The sequence below is a fragment of the Canis lupus genome, chromosome 6, assembly GCF_003254725.2.
Source record: "Canis lupus dingo isolate Sandy chromosome 6, ASM325472v2, whole genome shotgun sequence".
In the NCBI taxonomy this organism is placed as follows: Eukaryota; Metazoa; Chordata; class Mammalia; order Carnivora; family Canidae; genus Canis; species Canis lupus.
In genome coordinates, this window is record NC_064248.1 from 11,021,031 (window position 1) to 11,033,127 (window position 12,097).

The following is a 12,097-nucleotide window of genomic DNA, read 5'->3' on the forward strand; positions in this document are numbered from 1 at the left end:
AGATACTGGATAAATGGCTCATTCTAGGACTGGACAGGAAAAAATATAAGATGAGCCTATAGCTTCTTCAGTGCCAGAAAGAAAGAACATGAAAAAAAAAATTTTTTTAAAGGTGGGAGTGGGGGGTGATGGTACCAGAGCCAAGTGAAGGAGCTCCAGTGGCCAAAGCTGGTACACTCTGAGCAGGAAAATAAATAAGATGATATTGGATTATAACCCCAAATGTAAAATCAATATCTATGTGCCCACTCTAATATAAATAATTGAGTAAGAAAATTAATGAGGAAGATGAGTTAAATCTCCCATACCAAAGAATACCATATAAAATATATAGGTACTTGGCCAGGAAGTGGAGCATAACTCACCACCTCTTAAATGTGGGCTATATGTACCATGGAGGAGGAAAGAAAAAGAAACTTTACAATAGAGAAAGCTGCCAAACCAGTCATGTTGAAAGCATGTACTCCTGACATGATATGTGATTAGACTGGCACTTTGCCTCTGTGGTCTTCCTTCCAGAAACATAGGACCCCAGCCTAATCAATGAGAAGAACATCAAACTCCTCAAGAACTGTCAAGATCATTTAAAAAAGGGGAACACAGCAAAGGAGCCTAAGGGGATGTGCCAACTAAATCCAATGTAGTATCCTGGAACAGAAAAAGGACACTAAGGAAACGTTAAAGAAATATGAATGAAGGGACGCCTGGGTGGCTCAGCAGCTGAGTGCTTTCAGGTCAGGGCATGATCCTGGTGTCCCAGGATTGGGTCCCACATCGGGCTCCCTGCATGGAGCCTTGCTTTTCCCTCTGCCTGTGTCTCTGCCTCTCTCTGTGTGTCTCTCATGAATAAATAAAATATTTTTAAAAATATGAATGAAGTAGGACTTCAGTTAATAATGATGTATTAATTAGTATTGGCTCCTTACCACACAAATGTAAGATGTTAAGAGGGAAAATTGGGTAATGGATATGCAGGAACTCTTTGTACTATCTTTGCAATTTTTCTGTAAATCTAAAAGTGTCCTAAAAGAGAAGGTTTATTATTAAAAATAAGACAACTAGGGCAGCCGGGGGGGGGGGGGGGGGGGGGGAGGGGGGGGGCGGTGGCTCAGCGGTTTAGCGCCGCCTTCAGCCCGGGGCATGATCCTGGAGACCCGGGATCCGGTCCCACGTCGGGATCCCTGCATGGAGCCTGCTTCTCTGCCTGTGTCTCTGCCTCCTTTCTGTGTCTCTCATGATAAATAAATAAAATCTTTAAATCAATCAGTCAATCAATCAATCAACTATAAAGCCCAGGCAATGGCCTATGGCTGGATAAAAAAGCGAAGTTTGCAAGAGAATGAGAGGCTCCAAACTTATATCCTCTCCTTTTAGCTCACACACTCTCTGGAGAACTGGTCTGTGAACTTCGTTCTCTGGTACCATCCTCACCCCACAAACTTTGCCTGAGTGTCCACAACCTGTGAGATATCATGCAAACACCAGAAATAGGATATAGGACACAGTCCTTGCAGTCCGGTGAAGGGACGAGGCTTAAAGAAACCAGTGGTATTTGCTAAATGCAAATGATAGACTGGTACAGCCAATCCAAACCTTTTCTAATCAGAGCCCATCAGTAAATTTTCTTTGCATTCCTTCCATTTCATGCACACTGATTTACAAAGCATAATGTTAGTGTGCCAGTATATTCTGTACCTTAAAAAGTCACATAAGTCAAAATGTTTAAAGAACAGAATGAAAACAAATAAAAACTGAGGCTCCAATGTTTTCATCCCACACCTTACAGAACCTCTAGTTCTACAAGCAAACACTCTAGTAGGAGTTCATTGGGGGAGGGGATCTCTAGGATCTGGGCAAGAAGAAAGTTCTTGGTAGGGAGGCGGGGCTGCAAAGAGGTGAAAAGAACAGAAAGAAACTGACAACAGCACATATGTGTTGGAAGAGCCAGACAACACATGGAGACTATATGGAGAGCTGAAGATAATTTACAAATAAGAAGCAGATTAATTTTGCTCTTAAAGTGCCACAAAGGTGGAGAGGGGAGGCAGGGACCCCAGATGCCCTATAGCAGAAATCTGGTTGCATCAATTGGGCCTGACCAATGCTTCCCAAACTACAGTCAGATGCCGGAGGCCAGGGTCTACCCTAGCCCGCCATGGCACATAGTCTTGGTGTGCCCATCTGACTTGATGATAATTGAGGCCTTATAAACAAACACATATGATGAAACGCAAAATCTGCCAAACTGTCAAATATAAAAGGTGTGCCATCACCATTCTCCAAGCCCCAGGAGGATAGAAGAGTACAGAGTCACTCTTTTGTAGTGGGGGGAAGAGCAGCAGAGCACTGGCTTAGCCCCAGATGGGCCAGGGAGAATGAGAGGTGCTCCCCATGCTATGGTTTCGGGTACCTGAGGCATTTGGCAACAACAATTCTCATTTTTCCCATTTGAATCACAATAAAGTCAAATGAAATCTGGAACCTCCGCATTGTGCTAACCTTTGGGGGAAAAAAACACCTTTTTCTTTCTTTTTTTTTTTTTTAAATACTGAGGTTATTTTTCTGATATGCCTGTTCTTTGTGGCAAATAACTGTAATGCCAAGGCACCATTCCAAATTAGTCACTTGCTAACAATTTAAAAATACTTCACTCCAATATTTTGCTCTGACGCACTGATTTTACCATATTTCTTCAGCTTTCTCTTACATTGTCTTCATATGAAGATTTACAGAAAAGTTGAAAATCAAATTCAGAAAAGACCCTAGATAGCAGTCTGTTTTAGACCAGGGGCATCTGTACACCTTTTCCTCTTTCTAATATTCCTTTCCTCATGCCTGAGTAATAATAAACAAACCTCTTAAGGGGCGCCTGGCTGGCTCAGTCAGAGGAGCTTGCGCCTCTTGATCTTAATGTGGGTTTGAGCCCCACGTTGAGTGTGGAAATTACTTAGACTTAAAAATAATAATAAAATAAAATAAATAAACCTTTAAAGAAGAGTAAGGCACAGCTAGAAGACTCCAAAAATATATGGCTTTAAAAGAAAGAGAGGAAGCAATTCAGTCATATTCATCCCTCCAAATGATACTTTCTAAGGGCCCAGTTTAGCAGGCTGTTTTCAGGGATGCTTTATTCAAGTACAGTTTTTGTTTGAGATCAACTAGACCTACATTGCTTGTAGTTCCTTTAAGTACATTAAAACCAGAAAATGTTCACATGCAAGAGCTTTAATAATCTTGACATTTAAAAACAGGTTTATTACATAAAAGTGGACTAATCCAGATCATCCTAAAAATTTCTAGCACAATTCCTCAACATTATGAATTTCAAGAAGTAACAATACCAGCCTATGCATTATCCTTAAATAAGCCAGATTTCTCTGGGAAGGATCTCCTCTTCACCCATCATATAACAAGTTATTTTAAGTAACAAAGGTTTTTAAATCCAGTAAATTTTAGGCATGCCATGATAAGCAGCTACCTTTGAGTTTCTTCTATGAACTATACCACTCACCATTAGTCGATTCCATGGTAACCCACCAATTTTACAAGGAAATCTGAAGCAATGAAGAAGCCTAACATAGCAGGCATGGCATACATGACATGACCTCCTCACCTTCCCACAACCCTTAGGGAAAATATCACCATTCTTTTTCTGAGCTGAGTTCTGTGAAGCTTGGAGAGGTCAAGTAACTGGCCCAAGGTCTCAATACTATTGAAGTGGCAAGGGGAGGCCTCCGCCACAGACAGACTCCAAAGTCCAAGCTCTGTCCAGAATACTCACTCCCGTGACTGGTTCACAACTTTCCTTCTTAACGGGACTGAAAGGTTGGCTTCTTTTGATACATCCACCTACAAGGATTTTTTGAGGACTCATTTGTTGCAGAACCCTGGCCACCCCTTACAATAAATTTCATTTTCATTACAAAGTCTTTTTTATGATATATACAGCTGCTATCCAAGTGACACAGCAAGCCCAAGGACTCTAAATTTTAGGAGAATTGCATGAAGAGTCAGCACATTGATATCAGCAAAAGTGTAGGGATTTGATAACTTCAGTGCTGATCAGCAACAAGACTTTTCTACAGACTTCCTATTACTGTGCAAATGAACATATTTAGTTAACCCCTAAACACTACCGACTAAGAGCAACCACAACATTGCTGACCGAAATCAAATTTCAGGCCTTACAGCCAGAAATCATGAAATCATCTGCATGGGAAGTCTGTTAAAAATCATTTTTATTTCCCAGAAGCTATTGAAATAAACACAAAAATTCACACTTTTAGAAAGCACTTCCTTTACTGCAGAATCTTTTTCAAGATCCAAGTCTGTTTGTTTAACCTAAAACCAGAGCCCCGGTTTCACAAGCTGCTGTTTAATAAGTAGCTGAGTCCCACCGGCTTCACAGACTTCCGTGAGCTCCTTTATCTGGAACTGCTAAAAAGCTTCCTCTGTCCTCGGTGACCTAATATGCCACAGAACAATAGAAGTGGGTTTCCTTGTCTAACCACTATCCTAATATTAATAACAAACTGTGGACTTAAAGGAATGCCTTCACAAATACAAACAGAAGATCCATCTTTATGATCTGAATCCTAAGAATCATATAAAAGGTACATAAATGTTTTCTAAGAGAAGAATGATCTGATAAGTATGACCTGGAGAAAATAATTTCTCAACTGTAACCTTAGTTTAGTAACTTAACTGTGTGTGAAAACAGTGGACTTTCTCCCTTTATGTAAGCTTCCTAGTGAGGACCAACAAGATCTCCATCTACCTAACAAGGGCCATTGCAGAAATATACATTCTCAGGAAGAGGCCCCCAAAGAGGGCATATACAAAACCCCCAGAGCAATAAAGAGAGGCCCAAAATAAAGTTCAAGCAAGAAATGCCTTCCTTGTACACCTGAAACTAATATAACACTGTATTTTACCAAACAGGAATTAAAATAGAAAGAAAGAAAGAAAGAAAGAAAGAAAGAAAGAAAGAAAGAAAGAAAGAAAGACCTTCTTGCCTGATAGACAAAGGCAATCCACATATTTACAAAGCTTAATTATGACCGAATATGTAAGTACCCTTTTCAACTTCCGAACCTAGAAATGAATTTTGGCTTAATTTTAGTTAACTGCCTCATTTCTTTCCCCATGCAAATGGACTGGCAAAGGATAAAATCCAAGTATTTTTTCCAACCTATTTTTGATAAGCCATTCTTTCTCCAAGGCACTGGAGAAACCAGTTTAAAATTTAAGTAGAAAGAATAATGCCAAGGAGATAAAAAATACTATGTGATGCATCTGTCCTTAATTTGAAAATGGCCAGTCCCTCAGATAATCAAAGGCTCGAGAGTTACTATGTTTTCAACATTTAACTGCTCTTTTACCTAGCTTCTATGTTCAAGAGGGGTTCCTCCTTCTTAACCAGTGAGATCACTTCCCAGGATTAGCTCAAATGTTTCTTTATTCTCCTTGGCCTAATACATCTTCATCAAGAATCCATCTCCATAACCAGGATTAATCATCTCTTTTGGATGGTAATACAAACCCCCAAATCGATGTGTGATTGTGCATCTTTTCCACAGAATTTAACCTTAGGTACCTGTCATTCATATGCCACATGTCTAATCACATACCTTCTAAGCAACAGAATATGAAGAGAAAATCTGCAAAAGCAGCTATACATCACCAAATATTTGTCTTATTAATGCCAAAATTTGGTATTTCTATTTATGGATTAATTTTCTTGATTATTTATGTTTTACAATGCTCTGAAAAACCCTCGGATTTTATGATTCACAACTCCATAAAATAGTGAAAGAATGGAATAAAAATCATGTCAAGAGGTTTATAGGCAGACACATTTCCATAGCTTTTCACATAGAATCCGTTTTTCAAAAAATATAAAAATTTAAGTGCAAAGTCATCTGGAAACTTCTTGAATCCCTTCACTGAATACTCTTTATCCACTATCTTACTCTAGTGCTAATTTTCAATTTTACCATATAGTTTCTTTCAATATCAACATCAACATCTTTCCATACAGTCTTTTACAACTTCCCGAGTACTTTCTGTTACTGCAAACCCTCCTAATAACATTCACTTTCCATATCTACCAGATCAGAAAACAGAATTCACCTAACAAATATTTGATCTAAGGCAGTGGCAATAACTTAGATGTTACATGGTACAATGATAACAGTTAAAACTCAACTAACACACTCAATGACATAATCTGGTGTAGCTCTGAAACAATTATATATAACTTTCATTGTAGATGTGTTTGTCTTTACTGGGTAAGATACCTTCCACATTGTGTACCCAGTGAATTTCATTTAAAAATAATTCTTAACGTCAAGAGTATGCCTAAACACTTACAAGTCTTGAAGTGAGAAGTGGAAAAATCACACAACTAGGGGAATCTAAGACCTGGGTATTAGATGTGGCTCCACCTACAATTTAGCTGTGTCACCTTGGGTAGGTCATTTGACCCTCAGGACCTCAGTATCTTCAACTGCAAAACAAAGACATCAGACTCAATTTTCTTTAAGGTCTCTTCCAATTCTAAAATTTCATGACTCTATGAAGTTTCAGTCTCTCCTTATTAAAGATAAGCACTAGATCTTAACCCAGAATTTTTTTTAAGCAAAACAAAACAAAACAGAAAAGACCCAACTAAAGACGCATTCCTAAGGTAAAGTTTTATCTAGGAAAATAAACCACAACTGAAAACGACGTCGAAAAAAATGGGGAGAAAAAAAATCACACACTGACGTAGCTAAAATAGAAACTTCAATCACCCTTGGGCCATTCTGTCAATAGTTATTCAAAGGCTGCTACTCTAATCACTGGCTTCCTAAAATAGAAAATATTTACAGACTTGTTTCCTTCCCATCCCCAGAGATTCAATCCGAATAAAAAGCTCAGCGTCTAAAATCAATTTACAACTTCAGAACAAGTTGCAGGGAGCGAAGAAAAACTCCGCACATCTCACCAAGTCATTTGCATTTAAGGAGGATTAGGGCTAACAAACGGTTCTTATTATAAGAGGTGAGAAACGCACAGGAGGCAGGTGACATCTGAAATGGAAGCAGAATTGCCAGAAAGGGATGTAGGCTGAGGACCTTCGGGCAACAGGTTCAGGGCTGGTACCGCAGCCTACCTGGGGAGGGGTCGACGCTGCCACCCGGCTCGCCGTCCTCCTCGGCCCCAACCGCATCGCCTCGCCCCCGCTTCGGCCCTGGAGAGGCTTCCCGCTCCCCCACCCCACGCCCCTGCGGCAGAAACCTCCCTAATCGCTCGCGTCCCCGGGCCTCCCGCCCCGGCAGGCCCTCCGATTTCTCGGCGCCGACGCTGGACCGGGCCCGCCCCCGCCTCCTCCCCCGCCACCCCCGTCGCAGTGGCCCCGCAGCCTGGGTTCCCGCAGCCCGGTCCCTGCAGCTGGCCTGCTCACCTGCACCTGTTTGCGGAAGTGGCGCGGCCCCGGCACTGCCGGCGGCCAGGAGCAACAGCAGCAGCAGCAATGCCGGCGGCCCCGGCATCTCGCCACGGCGCGGCCCCGGGGCCGGCTCTCGGGTCGCCTTCCGTCGGTCTGTCCGTCAGTCGGTCCTGCCTGCCTCAGCGGCACCCGCGCCGGCTGCTCCAGAGCACAGGTCGCTTCGGCCAAACCTCAACCTGGCTCCTGGTCCGCACCCGCCGCTCGGACCACAGAAACACCATCCTTCCCGCCCGCCCGCCTGTGCCGCCGCCGCCGCCACCCCTCAACAGCAGCAACGGCAGCAGCCCTGCGGAGCCGCGGGCCAGGGCAGCTGCGACCCTACCGCCATGATGGGCTGCGTCATGTGACGTAGGGCGGGGGCGGGACGCCGTGACGAACAGCCCAGCCAGCCAATCGTCAGTTCCACACCGGCCGGAGAGGCCCCGCCCACCATCCTGAAAGAGGGAGGATGGCCGCTGGTGCGCCCCCTGCAGACAGAGGAGTGCGTGGGCAGCAGGTAATGCAGACAATTATTTTAATTTTTAAAAGACAGGGAAGTACAAAGGAGACAATAAAAAGCATTCCGAATTCACCTGAATTTTTTTCCAATATTTTAAAATGAGCAAAAATAGGCCTATTTTGTCTTCTTTTTTTACCTGTCATAGACATTTTAGGCCATTCTTAAGTTGACCTACACATCCTATCAGCCATCAAGGATACTTGGGCTTTCATTTCGATTCAACAGGAATAGAATGGCTCGCCCCTCACACCCACTGACTCGGCTCCTGAACTCAGGATGGTCCCTTTGCCAAGAGTGCCCTTCCTCTCTTGGCCACCTGGCACACTCCACTGTCAAGAGTCACCTAAAGGATGACGTCATCTAAGAAGGCCCCGCCCAGCCAGGAGAAATGATTGACGTCTCCTCGTGCCCCACCCCGGCCCTAGACAGGCTGCTCTCCCAGCTGCCCTATTTCGTTGTTCCTGGAACTGTAGGCTCCCTGAGGACAGAACTGTGCCCATGTCAGTGGGAATATCCCCGGGGGCTGGCACAGGGCCTGGTTCCGAGTAGTTGTTTCCTAAAGGAATTGTCCCTGGTCCCGGGGCTGGGCACTCCCAGGTGCCAACTTCTCCCCACCAAGAGACAAGGTCCAGCCAACAGGTAAGGAGAGACCATAGTCCTGCAGAAAATGTAGAGAAAGCACCTTCCAGGCAGAATTAACAAAATAAAGGCCTGGAGGATGGGAAAATGCTGGACTTTTCTGGAGAATGTACTTGTACCAGTTTGTGCATGAGGAACTGATTTGAATCTTATCAGATGGAGCTCTATAAACTGCCAGCAGGGGAGCCCAGTTCTCCAAACTCCTCAAATGTCCATCCTAAATGTCAGCTCTCTGCAGTGCTAAACCAGCATTAGACACACAGACGATGCCCTAGGGAATATTTGTGGAATGATTAAGGCAAGCCAATAAACACCTAAGTAAACAAGTAGGTGGAATGTGAAACACTGAGTTTGAAGTGTCCCTGCCTGTCTGCTGATCTCTGTTTGGGAAAGGGGAGGTAGGCAAAGTTCTGGAGAAGAGATACAATCACCCTGCTGTGCTTCGACTTCTATCAGGAATCTCCAGACTTTGAGTTTGAGGAAGCCAGGGAATGCTCATGCTGTGTGTCAGGAGAAGTCACTATGCTTTTTTGCAGCAGTGCTGGCCCAAGCAAGGCCCTGCCTCATAATCCTTGTGGTTGTTAATCATAATTAAAGTGCACCCCAACAGCAAAATGTCAGACCATAATCCCAAAGCAGATGTCATTATTATTTGAACAAAAGAAAAAGTTTTTAAAAATACTTTTTTTCCCACTTCACAGAGCAGGAGTTAAGGTACACATTCCTCAGAGCTCATCTAATGGAAACGTTTACCCTATCATCCACCTCACCACTCATACCTTTGCCAGTGCTTCTCGAAGATTTCCAGTTAGAGAATTTACAAAGCAATTGAAAACCTGTTTGCTTTGTTTGGTTTCAACCTAGGAATCAGAAAACAGCCTCTGGCACAATTTGGGATTAAATCCCTAAACTTGGAAACAATATCTTGCAGTGTGTTCCTATAGCTGTTCTCACCTGTGCTCAGCCTTTTCCAATTTTTCTTCCATACCAAGTCATCACTTGGACAATCCTACTGGCCTTGCTGGTCCTGCCAGCAAGCTCTCACTGAGGGCTAAATGCTGAGGGATATGGAGTCAGTTTAGTACTGGATATATGTGCATCTCTGGAGGTCTGGCGTCCAGCAGATACTCTAAATGTTTGCAGGGCTGAACTGGGTGCATCCATGAGTCTTCTGTCAGTGGTGTACTGGAACTAGGTGATATGGGCTCATGAGAGCCAATTGTTAAATCTTCAGGAACTTTGCATGCCAGTTGTTAGACACAGCCATTGTTAAAAATTAAATTGTATACACTGACAAATAAATTATTTTAAAAACAAAGGTAACACAGTGCCTGAGAGGCTCAATCGTTTAAGCGGCAGCTCAGGTCATGATCTCAGGGCCCTGGGATTGAGCCCCGAGTCAGGATCCATGCTCAGAAAGGAGTCTGCTTGAGGATTCTCTCTCTCCTTCTTCCTATGCCCCTTTCTGCTCTCTAAAATAATTAAATAAATCTTTAAAAAACCCAAAACAACAACAAACAAAGGTAATAGGAGAAGCACTTCCAGAATGAAAAGCTATGAGAACACTGGCAAAAACATTCAAAATCAACTTCTTTAAACTCTAGAAATTAGCCAAAGGTTTGCACCAACACAAGGAGTATTTATTAAATAAAAATGGCTGAATCTCAGTAAAAACTTTGAGCTTTGTGGCATTTTCATTTGTTGTATTTCCATTCTTCTCCCCCCCACTTCCATGGTAGTCTTAAAAAGCAACAGCCTCAAAACCACAGTAACTGTGAAAATGAGCAGCCTACCAGCTGCAGGAGGAAACAGGTTTGAGGCTTGCCCAAAAGCTGCATCCCCAGAGAACTGACAGTGTTTTACCCATCAGGCAGCTCCTAAAATGGTGCCTAAAAAGGCACCACTCTCAGGACTTGTCTTTATTTGACATGACTCAGAACTCCCTTAGTGCAAACAACCCTTTTCCCAGTTTGTTGGAAATAATCGGTGGTATTTGTTTAACAATGCAGCTTCCTGAACCAGTAATACCTGTTGGCTGATCAAAAACTTAAAAGAAAAAATTAGGGAATGAAGTATCAATGGGGGCTTTGAAAAGCTCCAACAAATTCCTGGAAATCTAGAAAGCTGTGTGTATGTGCAAGGTTGTGCACAGGCCCAGGAAAGACACAAGAAGGCCTAAATTACTCATTCCTGGCTGATCTTGAGGTTCCGCGCAAGCAAGAAGTGAAGGCTAGGGCAGGATTTTAAGCGGCAAAACATTGCAGGCATGCCATAACACACATACAGAGACTCTTAGGAAAATTTAGGAGACATACTGATTCAAGACATTTAAGAAAATCTTTGTATAATCATTAACTACATACAAGCTTTAAGCTAGCTGAACAGAGACTTCAGTGGCCACATGTAATAAAAAACATAGACTTTACAGAATTAGCCCAGGAAAGTAATTAAACAAACAAATGGTGACAGCAGCAATTCTTGCAACAACAACAAACAGCAATCACAAAACAAATTCTGGGGACAAGAGATACTAGGGAAAGGTGGTTTCCAGAGTTGCCATAGTGAGATTTTAAATATCCAGTTTAAGAAAAAAAAAAAAAATTGGAAGACACAAAAATAAACAGGAAAGTATGCTCCACAAACAGAATAAAAAAACAGTAAGGAAAAACTTTCCATGAAGAAGCTGAGAAGGTGGACTTAATAGATAAAATTTAAATAAATAGAAACCTAGTAAAAATTAATTTAAAAATAAATAAATAAACTATTACAAATATGTTCAAGGAGCTAATGGGAACCATGTCTAAATAATTAAAGGTTGATTGAAAGAAGGTTGATTGATTAAAGAAGATCTCACTAAATGGAAGACATCCCATGTTCATGGATCTGAAGATTTAATATTGTTAAGAAGGCAATATTCCCCAAATGATTTGCAGATTCAATGCCATCCCCATCAAATTCCAGCTGGCTTCTTTCCAGAAACGGAGAAGCTGATACTAATACTCATATTGGAATTCAAGGGGCCCAGAATAGTTAAAACAATCTTGAAAAAAAGAACAAAGTTGGAGGACTGACCCTTCCTGATTACAAAGCTAGAATAAACAATGTGATATTAGCATAAGAATAGACATATAGAACAAATAATATAACTGAGAGTCTATAAATAAACCTAAATATTTGTAGTCAATTGATATTCAAGAAGGTACCAACAATTCAATGGGAAATATTAGTTTCTCAACAAATGGTGCTGAAGCAATTCATATGAAAAGCATGAAGACAAACCCCTTCCTCATGCCATATGCAAAAATTAACTCAAAATGGATCAGAGACCTACATATAAGAATTAAAACCATAAAACTTGGGGCACCTACGTGGCTCAGTGGTTGAGCATTTGCCTTTGGCTCAGGTCGTGATCCCAGGGTCCTGGGATCAAGTCCTGCATTGGGCTCCCTGCAGGGAGCCTGCTTTTC

The 12,097-nt window shown here is 42.2% G+C and overlaps 1 protein-coding gene across 1 annotated transcript in view; it reads right to left on the minus strand.

Annotated features, from left to right (window-relative positions):
• The window catches only part of LMTK2 (lemur tyrosine kinase 2), an 84,020-nt gene extending 76,179 nt beyond the window's left edge, over positions 1 to 7,841 (minus strand). The window contains exon 1 of the mRNA XM_025426215.3: positions 7,448 to 7,841. Coding sequence (XP_025282000.1) covers positions 7,448 to 7,535 — 88 coding nt within the window. The 5' untranslated portion in view covers positions 7,536 to 7,841. The remainder of the gene's footprint in view (positions 1 to 7,447) is intronic.
• Between the last annotated feature and the right edge of the window lie 4,256 nt (positions 7,842 to 12,097).